At 47.7% G+C, this 19,308-nt stretch overlaps 1 protein-coding gene across 1 annotated transcript; it reads right to left on the reverse strand.

Moving 5' to 3' along the window:
* Positions 1–11,075: 11,075 nt before the first annotated feature.
* LOC149343739 (uncharacterized) lies at positions 11,076–14,995 on the reverse strand. Its single transcript, XM_089542450.1, has 2 exons — positions 12,885–14,995; positions 11,076–12,702 (listed from the first exon to the last, which is right to left on the reverse strand). Exons 1-2 carry the CDS (start codon positions 14,993–14,995, stop codon positions 11,076–11,078), a joined length of 3,738 nt encoding a protein of 1,245 aa, XP_089398576.1.
* Positions 14,996–19,308: the final 4,313 nt, after the last annotated feature.

Genomic DNA, 19,308 nt, shown 5'->3' on the forward strand with positions numbered 1-19,308 from the left:
TTCGCGCTTCATGAAAGAACGAACGCGAGTGCACCAAGTTTCCTTTGCGTGCAGGCGGAGCCGACGACAGTAATAATAATCGTAATAATAAAAAACTTTATTCATATTATATATACAGACTCGTACGAGTGTACCAAAGACACAAGTGGGCTTGATGGGTGTGTCGTCAGGCAGCAGCGACCATCCAAGTACATAAGATACCCAATAGAGAACGATATATAGCAAAAGAGAATACATAGTCATGCACAGATGCACATAAGCTTGAACACTAAAATAACCAGTCAGACGATTACATAGAGACAGTGTAGAAGAGAAAAACTTTGAGAATGGAACTATAATATAATCCCAGAAAGAACCTCTTCTGGTTACACTTTTTCTAGCCAAAACAGCGCATTACTTAACTCAGTGCCAGAGGTTAAAGAGAGTACATATTCAGGCAACTCTTTAAATATAGAAGGGACGTAATAGGGCATCGTTGCTTCCCCAGAATGAGAACGCACTCTTGGCACAACGTAGCGCGGTTCGTGTCTCAATGGTTTAGTTTTAACTGTTGCAATATTATAAGAGCTGTCTCAAAAATGGCTTAAAACTGCTATTTGCCTAAACCGATTGTCAAAAGAAGAGAATGATCGTAGTTTTAAACACACTTTCCAGTGTTTGCTTATCTGGTTTGTAGAGGAAAATTTTAGCAATGTTTTTGAGAATGCTATTCACTCTATTTTCCCACATGGCGGGGCAATTATGAAAACAGCAAATTCTGTATCTTAAAACACTGTAACCTAAGGCTTGCGTTACTAGCTTTCTAACTGAGAAAGGTATGAACTGTTTTTTATTGTAGAGCAGACATGCGTCGCTGCGAAGTCGCTTACACACATGTGCCATGTCTGTATTCCTTTACAGGTCAATATTAATATAAATGCCGAGATATTTGCACAAGGAACGCAACTAACAGGAGAAGAAGCACAAGGTGAAAAATTAAAGGAATGAAGAAAAATTGAGCAATACAACCGCACTATTCTGTGAGGGTTGTGAAAACAAACTAGCTGAGTTTAGCTGGGTTAATTTGTATTAAAATGAATTTGCACCAATCAGATAGCCTAATAGCATCCACTTGAAGCTTCGAAACTGCAGTGAAACAATCTGCATCACTGGAAACAAGCAACGCATTGTCAGCATATTGATACAGTTGAGAAGAGAAAATAGCATTGCGCACATTATTAACACAAAGGTTGAAAAGAAGGGGGGCTGTAATTTAGCCTTGTGAGACTCCACATTCAAGGCTGACGGAGTTGCTTTGAACACATCCCAATGAAACTACTTGTGACCAGTCAGAGAGATAGCTTTAGAGGAACGAACTCAAATTGCTGTGTGTAGCACAGCAAACGCAGCTGAGTGAGCAGAATGAGAGGCAAAAGATTCAGCGCTAGTGTTTATGTCTTGCCTTTACCTCCATCGCCTGTTCTGCGCTGTTTTAATGGTGAAACCGTTCGCATTCTTGGGAATGCCCATCTCTTTGTTTTCCTCGTATTTATACGGTAATGGCACATTGCCAGCGAAATGGCATTTCTGGAGGAAGCGTAGCTGTACGAATCTGCAAGTTGTTGCACTACGTCTTCTTCATTTCCATTTCTTTGGTTGATTAAAGCTTTTCGTTCGGAAAAAAACGACATATTTGGCATAACGTGACACTAACCTGTCAGTCTAGCCTGACTCAGTATTCTATTTTCGTGCCGCATTCAGAAATCGCATACATAGTTTCGTGAAGCCGGAATGAAATAGATCTCCTGGTGCAAAAAAAAAAAACAAACAAAAAAACTTCTAACTAATTTGCGCTTCCTTTGGCAGAAGCAAAAGCCTTCGAAAGTCCATTGATTAAAATTACACTCTTGAGCGTCTCAATAGTCCCCACTGCCGATTCTCCCTTGAATGAGATGGTGATGCAATGGGTAGTAGAGCGGTAGTGAAGCCTATTGACGTTGCGGCAGTTATCCTCTTCAGCGTAAAAAAGAAAACGGAAACAAAGGTATGATTAATATGAGGGAGGAAGCGAAAATTAACTGGAATGCTGACGGATTGCTAACTGAATGCTGACTCCTCATGCGAACTCCCACATCGGGAATATTGAGGTATTAATAAATAAATTAATAAAGCAAGAAACTAGGACACATGCACCTCCTATCAATCAAACTACATTTCACCTTCAAAGTCCTCAATTTGAGTATGTCGAATCTGTGTTAAAACAGTACGCCTTCGCGCCAATAGCGGCTGTCGCTGATCAACGCACCTTCGCATGCGACCTCCTGTCAGTTTCTGAACAAGGTGTAAATTTGAATGCGGTTAAGGCCAACTAGTGCGTTGCTGTCTACATCAGTTGAAAAAGCAAGGGGAACTTTCCAGTCGATTTGGTGTCGTAGACTATCAAGAAAACTGCTCTCGGACCACTTTTCAGAGAAGCTTCTTGCGAAATTATTCCGGCTATAGTAACTCAGATTTGCAAATTCTCAATCGCAAAAGGAACTACTGCTAATGAGCAGTGTAGTAGGCGTTACCGAAAAAAAGTAACTAAATACGTTACTCGTTACGCCATAAAAAAAAGATTGCGTTACCGCCCTACTTTACCTCCAAAAAAAAGTAACACGCTACCGTTACCGTTACCGAAAAAAAGTATCGCACGTTACTTTGCCGTTACTTCATGCCCATATACCTATATCAGTGCGTCTTCGCTGTAACTGCAACCGGTAACTCGTCTTCTCTGCAAGGCTTGTTTTCCAACCAAAAGATCTCAAACCCAGACGACACGCTCATATTCTTTAAGCGAATGAAACCTCCGCATGGTCGCACTCTGCTTGCAACAGAGTCTAGGCAGGAAAAGGAGGGAGGCCATCCTTTGTCACAGTGCTGTGGGGAGTGCGTTGTTCCTTGTTCTGGCTAGGGTAGAAAGGAGGGGGGAGGGGGGGGGGGTATGACTATGAATTGGGAAAGTTGGAGCGACATTGTTGTTGAGCAGAAAATTTTTAGAAAGTTTAGCATGAAGTAGCTCACTACTGCCGGCACGGGAACAAAGGCCCATTTCTTTCTTTTTCCTCTCCTTCGGTGCTACAGCCGGTTCACTGCAATCCCATTTTCTGTGCTGTACCATTGTACTCTTTCGACGGCTTTTTCGGGGCCATCTTGAAGTAAACTGGCGACATTCTGAGTTTACTCAGAAGAGGGAACTGCTTCCACAAAGAATGGGAAAGTGTCGCCTGGGACCGAGACCTTTTGGTTCGAAAACAAGGTTACGCAGAAACTAAATGGTCCATTGGTGGCTCGGCATGCGTCCACTCTTTAGAGAGTTGTGTGTGTGAGTGGTTTGGGGGTGAAGGTCAGTGTTACCACCCCTATTGCCAAGTATTCCGCCAAAACAGGGTCAAAATCCGCTAAAAAAACGCTAAAAATTTTAGAAAACCACCAAAATAACCGCTAATATGTACCGCGGTGCTGGATGTGAGAATACTTGTGCTATACTTTCTGCATGGTTTACAGTTGGAAGGAAATGTAATGATTCAGTGTCACACACAGCCTTAAGCAAAACACGTGAAGCAAAAACGAAACCAGCACCGTCGGAAGTAACGTCTGCTCGCGCGCATTACCAGCAGCCCCGAGGCGAAAATCTGGCAAATTGTAGCATATAGCTGAGGCTCATTGAGAAGAACGGTTTCTTTGAGCATTGATTTGCACTACTGTGAGCGCATCATTCACTGCCAGCGTCCAGGGCAGCTCGCACTAGACACTACTACTGTTTGTGCCGGAGGCCTAGCCAGAACGAGGGGTGAGCGAAAAGAAATCCGAAAGCAAGGGAGGACGCAAATTTCAGAAATTTTCGCATGGTGTTCTGACACCGAAACCAGGCCCCTCCCCCCCTACCCCTAACCACTGGCAACGCCCTGGTTCGTGGCTTTCAACGAGAGCTGAAAGTTGAGAGTTGAAGAGTTCTCATGCGAGGAAAACTTGCATAAGTAGACCGTGAGGCAATTCTGCTGTTGTTGAGCGTAGTGCGCAGTAAATTGCTTTAGGAGGGTCTCTAAACTTTTGAGCGTGCTTCACTTTCGGCGTTTTCGGCATGATATCCCACACACGCGTGTGCAACGGGCAACGAAATTGGGACTTCTGGCCAAGTAACAGAGACAACGCAAGTGCTGTTTATTCTGCATCGAACACATAGCAGCCAGAAGAAAGATAAGGAGCAAAAAGAGAGTGGGAACCCTGAAAGTGCAAAGTGTTTGAGGATCACTACGCCAGGACAAGACGCGCTTTTGCCATGCGGCGAAGCAGGGTACGTGTCTCAAGTAACCGAGGTACCAACCAGCGTCGGGGAGAGAGAGCAAACCTTTATTATATACACTGACATATTTCGGGGATCGCGGCTGGGTCCGTAATCCAGAACTCTACTGTCTCCGGCAGCCTTCTCTACAGCTGCGATCTATCGCCGTACGCATCGCAGGACCTACGCGCGGAGCAATGCATGGGATCATTTGACAGCCTAGAGCACCACGTGCAGACAGGCGCGCGCAAGGGGCACCAGCTGCGATGATCCCCGTGGGCACTACCTCAAAGCATATCGTATAGCTATTCACGCCAACCAAAGTGCATCGCGCGAGGCATCGCAGACGACCAGATGGCTGCCGCTGTTTGAAATCACTCCTACAATTCTTCGCACATAACCTGCAGGCATCTTTTATACCTAGACATAAGTCTATATTTTAGAAGTTTATATTTTGTTTAGATCCACTAAAGATACACTGAAAAAACCTGTAATCCGCCAAAACAATGAGACCCGCCAAATAAAGATTTAGAATCCGCTGATAAATCCGCCAGCCGCTAAATGCAAATTTTTCCCGCTGAGGACACCAAAAAAACGCTAAATTTAGCAGGAAATCCGCTAAAATGGCAACACTGGTGAAGACAAGTGTGTGAAGGCGTATTCGTGTTTTTTTTTTTTAGTTGAGTGCGTTGTCAAAGGCAGGTGCTTTCTCGCATGCATGTGAGCCGCAACAAGGGCCGTCGAGAGCATCTGTAGATTTTGTTTATTTGCAACATCATTTTCGGCATGTTTTTTTCAAGAGGCGGAGGGGGACAATTTAAATAAAAAGTAACTAGTAACGTGGCGCCTCACGTTACAGGAAATTGTTAACGTAAGTACGTTACCCATTACAGTTCCGAAATGGTAACGAGTACGTTACTAAGTTACCGAAAAAAGTAACGCGTTACCGCTAACGCCGTTACTTGTAACGCGTTACTGACAACGCTGCTAATGAGCAAGCTGAATTTTTCTATTGTGAGACTTGAGCTTTGACCGTTCATTTCGCCACCAAAAACACCTAGGCTAGAAATAATTTGAACTGCTGAAGCTCATAACCATAGCGCCAATTTCAAGGTTATACTAAAAGACCGTGAGCTCTGGCAGCTCTAGCAGGGGTTATCAGGCACACGTGCTGCACAAGGTGACGCACTCGACACCTTCAGTTTTCGCTGAATTTCGCGGTATGCTACCGTAACAGTGGCGTGAAATGTTGGTGGCACACGCACGTTTCCTTCTATACTATAAGAAAATTTGCAGCAATTTCGCTTCCCATTCCTGAGCATACTTTCAGCCAGAGTTCAAAGGACGACGGTCCCTCAGTAGCACCTGAATGAAGCGCTCAGTCCCTTCTTGACCATATGTTCTAAGCGGTACTGAACATTTCTATTGTATTCAAGTAAATCGAAACGGAATAAAAGGAAAGCTGTGACGTTAAGAAACAAGGTAAAAACCTCACGCATAGCAGGCGAGCACAAACACCTACTTTCTTATAGTTGCGAAATAATATTTAACCATTCCTTACCTTCAGAACACTGCATACTTCGAGCTTAACTGGCATCATTCAGTTCAAAGCCAAAAATGCAAACCGCTTCCTCAAATATGAAACGAGAGATTGTTCACGCATCGTCTCTGCACTGTAGTTGAGGCGAGGCTATTATTGGAGCCCCGGGATACATAGCGACAATCAGCAGTTTTTTAACATCCCTCAAGTCTGAATACAGGGACGTTTTTGTATTTCGCTTCCATCGGAATGCTACCGCGGCGGCCATCATCCAATACAAGAGCTCTTACTCAGCAACAAAGCGTTGTAGCACCGTGAGCACCTCAGAATAATAATCTATGTGAGTTATCTAAGAACTCCTTCTGTAGCACATTATGAATCGTGGTAACCAGCTGTGAAAAAAAAGCGTACTTCCTGCTGGCTGCAAGGTAAGAGGTACCAGTGTGTACTCAGAAAAGCAATATATGCTGCGCAACATGGATCACGGATCAAGGAATGAAGAAAGTACGCGTCGCAGAGATGTGTTGCTTGTTAGTTCAGTTGTTTTTCTGTGTCCAGGTGGATCGTTACACCATAATGTACCACAAACTCGCAGGCAGTTCGTGTAGCACACCATGCAGTACATGCGGTATACTTACCCCTGCCTGCTTGAAAAAATTTTTTCGTGAGTACGCCTCCTTGTGTGGGGCTGCTCTTGATTACTCTAAGTGTCGTTACTTTTTTTTCTTTTTTGGGGGGAGGGGTCTTCCCACAAAATATGCACAGATGCGTACTTTAGGCGTTACCTACGACTTTGCTGGAATATGGTATTGTGTATGGTCTTCGGTCGTCGAAAGCATTCCACCTCCTGTGCGAGGGTCACAGACATTTGACCTGCCTCTGCTTGAGAGGCGCGACCTGGTTCAGTCCTTCATGCTCGGTGCCTTCTAGTGCCTTTGCCACATTGTTAAACCACCCCTCCGTTGCCTAAGGCGGGTGCTGACTGCAGTTTCTTCTCTTTTTTCGTCTGGCGGCGCCGAGCTTTTGGCTCGTGCTGTTCTTGGAAAACGACGGCACAGAGGTGGTTTTGCATTTACAAATTTGTCCGTCGCGTCCTCGCTGTTCGCTTTGAAGGGTATTTTGCGTATCCCGCTGGGAGACGTGTCTCCGACGCGAACACTGAAGCAGTACTTTTAGAGTGCAGCTCTTAGGCGCCCGCTTCTGCGTTTCGCGGCGTCGCCGTCGTCCGTTATAACCAGGAGAGGGCAAAAGCGCAACCTTCTGCCCTCATTAAGAAGAAAAAAAAAATCAGTGCTGCGCGGACGGCTCTCGCCAACGCGCGTCATAGAACGGGGGAAAAGGAACCCCTAGAAAGCGACCAGCCTTGTGTGTGGCTGCCCTCTCTTCCACCGCTCGCCGACGCGGCGCGCGGGGGGATTGCCGTCGGTTGTTCTATAGACTGTCCGAGTCGTTTCTACGCGATGTTTACGCAGAGGGCGTAGCCTTGCGTGCGCTAAAAAATGCCCTCCCCCTCTTCACTCGCGCGACAGCGGCGGCGCCACGACAGAAAGTTCCAGATGCTCCTGGAAGTCACTCTCGGCCTTTGACCAATGAGCACGCGCACCCGGCGCGAGAAGAAGGAGACTGCGCAGTCGACTCTGTGTCTATGTGCACGCCTGCCTTGGCGCAAAGAACAGACGGACGTGGAGCGAGCCTATATAAGAAGGGCGTTGACCCCCGAGCCATCGTTTAAACTTCAGCGAACAAATTGTGTTGTGTTTGCCTCTCTCTCTTGTGGTAGTGCACTTTATGTACAGTAATTCTTTTGTATTGTAATCTCTCTCAAGTGTAACTTTGCGCGAGTTTCATTATTTTGTTTATCACGTTGTACGTGCTCGCACTAGTGATTTTCCAAGTCATAACCACTTAAGCTATGCAAGGACTGCCGTCGTACTTAGATTGTAATGGACTGTATTTTTCGGATATACTGTTGGTAACAAAATAGATTATAGGTTGGTTAATGGGGTTTACCTCCCAAAGCGACTCAGGCTATGAGAGACGCCGTAGTGAAGGGCTCCGTAAATTTCGACCATCTGGGGTTCTTTAACGCGTACTGACATCGCACAGTACACGGGCCTCTAGAATTTCGCCTCCATCGAAATTCGGTCATCGCGGCCGGGATCGAACCCGCGTTTTTCGGGCCAGCAGACGAGCACTATAACCACTGAGCCACCGCGACGGGGCAAAAAAATTTTTAGCGCAATTTTAGCTAAAAAAAGGGGGGTGAGGCGGTGAGGCTCACCTAAAGTGCGGTGAGGCGAAAGCCTTAAGCGCGGTGTTGCTGCTTGTGTCACTGATGTGTGGTTAAGATGTTAAGCTTCGCCACCAAGAGTAGAAGGCGACAGCACCTTGCAACGCTGCCAGGGAGTCCACAGAATGCCACCGCCCGTTCGGCTCTGCGCCTTGCTCGTCAGTAAACAGGTTTTTGAGGAAAGGAAATGTATCTTTTTTTTTCATTCGAGGTGTTTGCCATTAGGCATAATGTAAAAGGGAAAGTTATAAGAAGCAGTGTAAACAAGCCTCGCTTAAAAGGTGGCAAAAGTTCACGATAAAGCGATTATCATAAGTCCACTTGCGATAGTCGCTAGCAACGGCCCATCGCAGGCCTACCTTCCTTAGGAAGCGTCGTCTCACGGGAGCTGTAGCCGGGCAAGTCCACAGCAAGTGTTTTTCGTCACACTGGTCTGGCGCAGCACCACAATGAGGACACTTGTCAGTCACTTCGAAACGTTTGTAACGCCACCGATGACGCACAGAAGGAGTCAGAGCCGCTCCTGCTCGAATCCGGCGCACAGATACCTTCTCCTCCCGAGTGAGACTCCGGGGGAGAGGGTACAAACACGCCCGAACACGAAGGAAATGTATCTGTCTCGCATATCTCGGTGGACATCTGAACCTCGCCGTAACGGGAAGGGACGAACATGGGAGTGAACGAAAACATCGTATTCAATAGGCGTGCCTTTGTTCTCTCCAAACCATCGAGCTGGCATGGCGGAGTTGTTAGCGTGGCACTCTAGAGACCCTGGCTCGATTTCCCAACTCCACCAATTTCCTACTCGGTTTTATTATGCGAAGCATATTAACGTAGGTTTCGGGGATTCGCGCGACGCCCGGCGGTGGCCACCATTGACCTTCAAGTGATCTTCAAGTAGCTCACGTGACATGACGTCACGTGATGACGTCACACCGGCTGCAGATGGGCCTCATATCGCGCCGTCGGAAGTCGCCCGGCGGAGGCCTCCACGCTTCGGTTCGCGCCGTCGCGCGCGACGCGGCGGCGGCGCCACCATCGCTGCATCACGTGATATGTGACGTCACGCCAGGGATGAAGCGGCGCGCGCCCGCCGTCGCGTCAGTCTCTGTGCCCGCAACCGCACCAGCGTCTTTGCGCCGGGCGTGTATGCGGTCAAGATGCCTCCAAACGCTAAGGACATGCTTCGCATCCACTGGGCTTAACCTTGATAAGCCTCCAATTTTTTTATTTATCTGGTCTCACTAGAAAGGTTAATTAGAATAATTGGTTAATTAAGCAATTAACTAAATTAAGTCTCACTTACTTGGAGCATCATTATCCGATTCCTTTAATTGGTTGCATGGTTGCTAGGCAAAGTACAATTGCACCCGTTTGAAAATCGCGCACTGTGACGTCACGATCATTTCGACCAATTGAAACAAGGCCAGCATAGCTACGGCGGCCACCTGAGGTCTCGCTTTGGCTGTCCGAGTGTTGCTTTCGCCACAAAAAAAAAGTGGATTACATCTCTTTGTCGAATTCTGTGCCTCAATCTATCGAAAGGCTGGAACAGCTGATCAGCTGCGCTCAAATTTTGCATTGGAAGTAATGTAATCGTCGGAAATTTTTTTTAGACCCTTATTTACGCTTTTTAGATCCTGTGGCCCCTGTAAATCACGCACCTAAGTAAGAGCGACCTACCGCTTTCTATGCTTCATCAGTGGCCTTCTTGAGGGATGTAAGAGCAGTAGCGCCTCATGTCAACATCATCGCAGATCGTATGGTGGACATTATGGGCTCGCTGTTGTTGCCTGTTGAGCCGGCGGCTCGTCGCTCACCGATGCGCCGCGTTCAGTGGGCGTGCTTAGCGTCGACTACTCTCCCAGGCCATCTAAGCGACTTTTTCTGGAAACTTGGCTGGGTAGTGCTCGCTGCTTTTGATCTGTTAGAGCGATGGGATTGTTACGTTCCTGTACATGTCGAACTGCCCACTGCCAGAATTAATTCGCCACGCTAGTCACCTGGCTGTTAACGCGTGTTTGGCGCGCGGTTCATGCGGGATTTCGTGGGCAGGACATTTCGTGTTTGATCTCTCGCGGCTGCTTCCCTAGCGACCGCTTTGCTCGCCTGTTAATTTTTGCGGGTCTTTTTAGTTCATGGTGCAGTCAGTGCGCCGCGTTTGCTGGTGGCTTTTGGCGTCGACCTGTGAGGCGAATTCTCGGCCGTCTTCGACGGGAGTTGAGATTTATTGTCGGAGGAACTGTTCTTTTTTGGAAGAGGAGGAGTTCCTCCTGCAATGGTCATGCCCATTCATTTCTGTAAACAGTGACCGTCTTGTTCTGGTTTTTAGGCCAAACTGGCGCTGAGGTCCTTTTTTCTGTGTAAAATTATTGCCGTTTCACTAATCGGTCAATAGGTGTGCTATTCTCCATCACCCATCACCCATTCATCCCCCACAGGCAATTCTTGTTAGTTACTTAGATTCTTATGGTACCTCTAATTGGATCGCATTAGTGCTTAGTGTCATGTCTACTCGTGAAAGTCGATATATCCGGTAGCCTTGGCATGTGTATATCTTTAAATAAATCTTTCGAAACAGGTCACTGTGTCAAGTTTGATCGAAGCATCAGCCTATTCATACTTAGTCAATCACTCTCTCAACACTACGTAGCCCTAATATTATTTATTATGAGCAAGAGCAGCCTGTACGAGCCGATAATATTTTTCGTTCAAGAAAAGCAACTACCACGTGTATTGGATTATAAGCGAAATGCATATTTCTGAGCACTTTCTCTGCCGCCGTCATTCGTCCTTAATTTGGCATGTGGAACTTCGGTGTCAATCACTCTACCATCATGTTGCCCACGGCTTTAGAGTCCCACAGTTTTTGCGCTATCAGACCAGACGGGCTTTTGTCCAAAAATCAAGCTGGCATTCACTAAACGCACAAATGAGGATAACTACACAACACTGCGTTCACTATCAATGCTTGTGGAAGTCGACGAATAGCACTGATACCGAGGCTTGGGCCAGTGGCATCCGTGGATGTTTGCATTCGGAGCTAGCGTGTTAGCGTCCTTTTGATTGTTCTTCGCGCCTAATGGCACATCTCTCGGTACTGGCTTGGCCGAGCTCTCCACCCCACCACTGGTTTCCAGAAGCTTTAAAAGGTCGACTTTCAGGAGGATGTTCATGCTGGAACCTTCCTTGGAGCTGTAGGCTTTGACAGAATTTAGATCCAGTGGAACAAGCGAAGGAAAGCTCATATCAGCTTGGCGCGACCGTCGTGAGGCCCAGTCACAGGCTTTAGACTCAAGGGATGGAAATTCCAGGGATCTGGCTCTTCCTGTTCTAGCTCCCATGGGTTCTTGTTCATCTGATTCCGATTTAACTGCAGCCTCTGTAGGGTCGGTAAGCGATCCGGAAGTCTTTGCAACATATGACTCGAATTGGTTTTTCGTTGCAGGCACCCGATCAGGCTCGTTGTCGTCGCTGAGCTCGAAGCTGCCGAATATATTAACCCTTGAAAGAAAACGGGATGTCTTTCCTCTGCTGGTCATCTTGCTGTTCACATTGATAGGATGGTGAGATATTGGCTGGAGAAAACAAGGCTTGGTCGGTGATGCTTCCTCGTCGGTAGGAAAGATGTATTCTTTAAATCTGGACGAGGAAAGTGGCCGAGATGAAACCTGTGTTTGCTTTGTTGGCATATCGGAACTAGTTTCGTCCGACGCAAATGAGTAGAAAGGCGGTGAAACGGCACTGGATAGTGTTCGGTATGCTCGTGTCAGGCGTGAGTCCACTAGTTTTAGACGCCTTTCAACTGAGGTAGAAGTTTGCGGGACAACACCTGTCGACGAGGAATGTAGCTCGGCTGGCGTTCCACTGACACCATCGTTGGCTCCCACCGGACGCTTCTCTTCTGATGCCTCTGAAATCGTCTCGATCGACGTCGGCTGGCGCAAAGAGTATCTTCTAAACTTTTCCGTAGTGTTCCCATGCGTAGAAAAAATTAGAGATGACTCGCTGTTATTTCTGAATACCCCTGAAGACTCCAACTCGTAAACCTTAAAGGCAGGGAATTTACGATGCGGTGGAGAAATCAGAGCACTATTAAAAGGAGGAGGGTGCGCAGGAGTCGGCGAGTCTTGAGTGTCTGATACTTTGAGTTCCAATCCGGGGCCTCTATGGCTGCTCGGGACTTCTTCGTTATCAAGCCTGCAAGCTGCTGGTGACTCGGAGTGTCTTCCTGACAGATTAGCCGGCGTCTGTGAGTTGGCCTCTTTTGGTGCAGGATGAATGACTTGCAGTTTTGGCGCTTGAAGGACAGGTAACTGCATAAGTGGCTGGTATTGCACCTCAACTCGTTTGGAAAGTTTTTCTGGTTGGTCTTCCAGCGGAAGGTTTTTCGATACTTTTTCGCAACTCTCAATCTTCGTTTTGAGAGAATAATATGATGAACTCATTGGCTGAGTTTTCCGGGATGTCGTTTCATGTACGTCTGAATTTGAACACTTCTTCGGTACGCACGGCAGTTCAGTGCTATTAGCCGCGGCGTTAGTTTGCCCGGGCTCCGTGTCAACGTACCTAGAGAAGAGAAGAAATTGCAGAGAGCTGTAGACTATTAATGTTCAGGGCTCAGAACATTTTAGATATTCTGTAGATACGCGTTGATGTGCCAATTTTAGGTGCACAATTGTTGTGGTTGTAATTTTGGGCTTCAAGCTACAAAGGTGAACTTCATGGAAGCCGGGCATCAGTGATCTCACCTCAGAGTTGGCTTGTCGCTTTCGGCTGCTTTCGGTGAAGTTAGAGATCTTGTGGTGCTGGACTGACTTGACGACTGCATTGAGGTTTGGAGTGACACCATGCGCTGTTCTGGTGTGGTAGATTTTGAAAACAAAGCACGCGCCGTCGATTCAGTCACTGCCGTTTGGCGCTGGTGGTCAGCTGCAAGGGGCAGAATAGTCTTGGGAATGATGCTTGTCTTATCTGGCAGAAGAGTCGAAGTTAAATTTGTCGTCCGTTTGCCAAAATTGTCTGCGTTAGATGGTGAGGCAGGACTGAGTGGAGTTAAGCTTCTTGGTTGGATTGTCTGCTGCTCCATAGACATAAGCGATGAGGAACGCAGCTGCAGCGGCTTCGTGGTTGGCGACCTCAACTCCCATGCGTTCCGCTCCTGCGTCTGCAAAAGGCTACGCGTGCTTAAGCTTCTTTTCTCGTCCTTGAGCTCGGCTGGTTCGGGCGGAGATAAAACGAGCTGGAGTTCCAAGGGCACAGACGACTTCACTTCAATTAACTGACCTTGCTTCGACTGAGAAGCTTGGTGCGGTGACGACGCTTTGATCTCAACGAGTGGAACGTCCGGAAACTTGGAAGATACGCTTGTAGCCTCAGGAGACTTCAGCGTTACTACGGCTGATTCTATGCTCTTGCTTCCAGAAAACTGGATCAAGTCTCTTGAATATTGAGAATCAAGAGCGTTGTTGAGTCTCGTTTCTGTACTTAAAAGCGACGACTGAGACGGTAAAGGCTGCAGAGGTCCTGGGAGACCTTTAAGAGCGGTACTTTGCATAGGCTCTCTTGCGAAGATGGAACGCGAATTTAATGCTGCTTCTTGAGGCACTCCTATAGAAGACAGACTTGTAGACGTACACATGCCTTGACTTAGCTGATTGTTAAATCCCTGCATTGACGTTGTCATATGAGGCTTTGATTGAATTGCACCTGAATTTAACGGTGTGATTTTGGAAGGTGAAAATATCGATGGTGCTGGCTGTGCGAATGGAACTTGCACTGTCCTCTCATTAAAGACATGCAGTGGCTTCTGTAAAGATGGCTTTGCAATAGTCGGAGAAGTGTCACTCGGCGCAACACCGGACAAATTTGGTCTCTCAATTAAAGCACCTTGCTGTTTTGAAGAGAATGTTCCAGGACTAGTCGGGGCACACTTTCGAGAATCCATTGCCCTTCGCCCAGGAGAAAATGAAGCGTTACGCCACAACGCGCGATATTCGGGACTCCTCGGTCTGTGCACTGAAGAAAGTGACTCGCTCACGCTGCTTTCTAAGGGTCTCAAATCACTAGCCCACTCTGACTTGATTTTGGATTGACTGCTCACCGAAAGCACCGGCGGTTGCGGAGACTTGTGATGTATGGGGTGGATGCTGACCGGCTTTATGTCAATGGGCCTTGTCATGGAGGCTGGATGTCCCCGTAGGTTCTCGAACGATGACCAGGAAACGGGCCGCCTTGAATCGTTGGTGCCGTCGACATCCAGAGACCTGGAGTCCACTGTCGTCAGTTCACGAGACAACCTGATCGCTTTGTCGGCAACGTTCACCGCACGAGAGAACGACGTGCTCTGCGTGCCTCTGCACCATGCCGCAGAGTCCGCAAAACAATCGAAGCTCCTCCCTCCGTAAGTGACGTGCTTCGTCACGGTAGCGGCGAGCTGGGTGCGTTCTGCAGCGGCCACACGTTTCGACAGGGATTCTGCTGCCTCGTACGCTATCGTAGGAAAACACGAGGACGGTGTCCTGGGCTTCGGGTTCCGGCTGCTGGCTGTGCGAAGCGGTGTGCGCTGGAACCCGCCGCCGTAGCGAGCCCCACAGACGCTGCCCATCGACGTGAATGCGCCGGGCCTTGCGCTGGACGAGGAACGTTGGGCGAGAGCGCTCCGGCGGAGAGACACAGAGGATGGCGGAACCGGGCTTGAGATTGCTATGGCGTTGAAGCTTACACCGGCCATGCTGTTGTTACTCCGTGATGGTGGCGCCTGGTGCGTCGTAGACGTGCACGTCCGTCGTCTGCACGACAGGCTCACTGACGCAGAGCTGGCTGTCTTCGGGGCAGTATGCCCCGATACACGCCGCCGCATTGCAATTTTGGGCTGCTGCTTTACCAATAAATTTTGATCTTCGTCATCTTCACATCTCGCCTATGATTCAGCCACCACTTCTGCCGGGCTATGGCGCAGAGATCTTTTCGGTAAGTTTACTCGCATTTCATTTCTTATTCTAGTAAGAAAAGTTAGTCTAGCTGCTGCCGGGTGATCGAAAAAAAAAACACCACGAGAAAATCGGGTCTCAGCTTAGAGCCGGCCGATTAAACATCCTCACCGCCGCGAATTCTTCACACCAGGGGGAATTTTGGTCCATAATTTTATAATATGCGAGGAAAACACATAATTTATTCAACTACAGATGCTCAAGCAGCAACGTATCATAAAATACATCGTCCGTTGTGCATTTAAGACTTATTATACTTCTGCGCTGTTATTTGGGGGATATAAGGTAGATGGTACTAAATTGCTGCATTATCGTCATCATATAGTTGAAGATGTGTGGCGAATGTGCTCAGGAAAGTGAGGGATATCAACGAAAGACTAATAGATCTTTCTTATACATTGAAGTTTGTTATTATCCTTTCGTAATTTATGAAACTAGGTTGTTTTTAATGAGAAAAAAAATGAATGCGAGTTTAACCTACTGCACTGCGCTCCTTATGCGGGTCAGGATTTTCTACTATAATGTTTCTAGGAACGAAGCTGCTCTATTTACTTCAGCGTTGCTTGAAATCTCGCTCACAGGTCTCGCATTGGAAAGAATTTTTCTGCTGGATGGCCAATCGGACGGAACCATCGGAATGCTTCACAAGATTGCGGCTGGAGTTTCGGTTTCAGCGTCGCTGCAGTTCTAGCGTGAGCTTCGTCGCGGTTTCAGGACGATTTTCTTCCTAGCTTATATAAAATGAGAGCTAAAAGAAGTTAATGATTAAAGGAAAACTGGAAACAAACTCGAGTTTGGCTTTATCGTTAGAGCGTAACATCCTAATCCCAAAACCAAAAACGAAACCTCTACAACATAGAAAAAAATCAAAAAATACTGGTCTCGACATCCCCGGTATATTCGGCAAGTAAAATGCATGAATGGACATTCCTTTTTTTGGGTTCACATCCGAAAGGCAAAGCTGCAGTGCATGCAATTCAAAGCGGCGGCAACAACGTCTTTTCGTAATAGAAGACGCAAGCTTGGATCAACTGAAGCGAATACAATTCTATCATCTCAGCTATAAATGCACTGTTTGCTTCTGGAAAAATGTCAACATGCCCGGAAGTAGAGAGAAAATGAATGTTACTCTAATTGATGATGTGATGCAGTTTTCTACTGGGTTCGTTTGATTACGAAATTTTTTTTTTTTTTATTCGAGCTGTTTGCCATCAGGCATAATGAAAAAGGAAAGAGAGTTATAAAAAGGAGTGCAAACAAACCTCGCTTAAAAAGCGGCACAAGTTCGTGATATAGCGATTATCTAGAGTCCACTTGGTATAGTCGTCTGCAACGTCCCATCGCAGGCCAACCTTTCTTAGTAAACGTCGTCTCACAGAAGCTGTAGCCGGGCAAGTCCACAGCAAGTGTTTTTCATCACACAGGTCGGGCGCAGCACCACAATGGGGACACTTGTCTGTCACTTCGTAACGTTTGTCACGCCACCGATGACGCACACAAGGAGTCAGAGCCGCTCCTGCCCGAATCCGGCGCACAGATACCTCCTCCTCCCGAGTGAGACTCCGGGGGAGAGGGTACGAACACGGAGGAATTAGAGCGCGTGTTCGCTGACGCAAAGACTGTTTCTCGGAAACATGGGACAGGAACGGATCTGAGGGAAGAGGGGAAGGTGGCGGGATATCGGATGTGTCAAGGTGTGTCATTGCATCCACATGAATATTATGCGGATCCTGGGCATGCCCGCGAATCCAGTGTATACGCACAGGACAGGGGTATTTTGTGCAAAGTTGGTGAATGGATGTGTAACTTGGAATGTGCGCCGGACAGCCTTAAGCTGTTTAAGGGCGGCAAGGGAGTCGGTGTAAATGTGTACAATATTGAAAGTAGGTACGAGTGGAAGGGATGCAATGACATTGTGTATCGCCTGAAGCTCCAAGGCCAGGGGGGAGCAAGTATCCGAGCTATATGTAGCGCGGGAGTTGAGATGAGGATGTGAGGGACTGTAAACTGCAGTAACTCCCTGCACTGCTGTGTGTGATGCATCGGTGTATATTATGCACCCTGAAGGAAGATGGGCGGCTGATATCGGCGTCGAAGCAGAGGGGCGATTGTCTGTGAGCTGACAGTATGACCATGGGGGAAGAGTCTGTAAACGATGAAGCTGAAGCGACATCTTGCGTGCTCTGTTTGCCTCACGCTGGTCGATAAGTTCACTCAATGTATTAAGTTGAGCGTACTCTTGGAGAATGGGTATGGGTGTGATACGCGGAAGATAAGTTATGGCGCGCATAGCCTCCCGATTGATTGATTCAAGGGAGTCCCACTGTCGTCGGGTGAGGCGATGAAATTGCGCTTGGTACACAATCCGCGGCTGAAGGATGGAGCGCACGAGCTGACGGGCAGTATCAAAACGCGCTCCGCCAGAGCGCATAGCTATGCGTCGAATCAGACCGAGAGTAGCGTGAGCCGATTTACGGGTCGCGTTTAGCCACGGAGTCCCAGTCCCAGATGCATGAAGTAGAAGACCTAGAATACGCACACTTTCAACTTGAGGAATTGGAGAATTGTCTACCGTAAAGGTAAAAGGTGCTGCTTTCCGTAAGCCACTTCTGTTGCCAATGCGAATGAAACAAGATTTATTACACGAGAGGGTCAGACCCAAAGGGGGTAGCCGTGATGTTAAGGCATCCAGCGCTTGCTGAAGCGCCGACTGTTGCACAGACGCATCTACACCTGTGGTCGTCTTCCATATGCGTCTGCGTAAACGAAGAAGCACCCATCTAGCACAGCGTGGGCTGTGCGGTGAGGCCCTTGTAGGTCCAATGTGGGTAGCCGCTGTGAGCCCCAATGGGACCAATGTGGGGCTTGCAACGCGTGCTACAATCAGCCCCCAGTTAGCTGCCCCCATACGCCCAAGAGATCCCATTTGAGACCGATACAAGTACCCTTGTGGGGCTGCCCACATTTGCCTTGCATTTCTTGATGTCAGTAGCCGACCGAGCACCTCCTTCAGTGCTATTTTGGTGAGATGTGTGTAGCCCCTACGGGCGAACGTTAGGTTTTCATCTCAGCACCTCCGGAATTGGTATTCGACCGATGCGGAGTCTGAAGGGCCAAGCTCAATTGGCCACTTACTTTGATTTTGGCGGGTGGGAAAGGATTTTATTCTTCATAATTTCTGCAATTTCGCTTCTGTTTTTTCTTTGGCAGGCTTTATGGCTCGCAAATAATCTTTTTTAGTTCTATGAAACCTGCTGACACATTTCGCGTTGCTGGCGGGCTGCATTGGATAAGCCGATTTCTTGCGCTCGCTTTCGGCACCACTTTCTCTCTCTCTGCATTCGCCTTTCTGTTGGGAGCGCCTCTGCGCACGTCTCTCCGCCAACGCATGTGGTGATTTTCCCTCTTCCCTCTTGTCGCGGGGCGGTTCTCGCGCTGAACTTGAGCACGGCTTCGCGCAGGCGCCGGTGGCTTCACTCGCCGGCCATGCAGAGACAAATACCAGCTGTTTATCCTGATGGCTCTCACAATGCTTACCTAGTAATATATTATCTTAAGATGAACATAGCGTTAGAGGAAGCATTTTTTTCTTGAATGTAAAGACGTTCGTTTCCAACGTATGTCGAACTGAAGTCGAGGGATTATAGGGGGAAAACATTCCAAGACGAATGCAAATTTCTCGCTGCACTTCGGCCCTACTTTGCAGCCTAACTGAAGCTGACAGACTGCAATTGGACGACTGAAAAGCACCAGAAAATAACAGCGCGGGCAAAGGTTGGGTTACTTGCCGCCGAGTGCGTTATTGATAAAAAACGTGAAGGTAACAACCACTCACCTTTCTAGTGTAATAGAACTCTTTCTAAGGTTTTGTACCGCTGAGCACTCAGTATAATTGATTTTAGCTTTAACGCAGTTGTAATGAGCTATAATAGGCAGACAACAGACTGAATGTAACGAAGGGTCGTAACTTGATCGAATTTATGATCGTGAGTCTGTTTTCTAATATAAGGTAGCCAACCTTAGCGCGACTGTCTCTGAAGAGCCCAGCAGCACGTAACCTAGCAGAACCTCGCTTGTAGCCCATGTTCACTTTGATACTTTTTGCTTTATTCTCTGCTCGTCCTCAAACTATGTTGGCAATCCTTCGGCCAGAAACCTCCGCTCAAAGGTGCTGGAATGGCGT

The sequence above is a fragment of the Amblyomma mixtum genome, chromosome 5 (genome assembly GCF_055824585.1).
Source record: "Amblyomma mixtum isolate Tamu chromosome 5, ASM5582458v1, whole genome shotgun sequence".
NCBI classification, from domain to species: Eukaryota; Metazoa; Arthropoda; class Arachnida; order Ixodida; family Ixodidae; genus Amblyomma; species Amblyomma mixtum.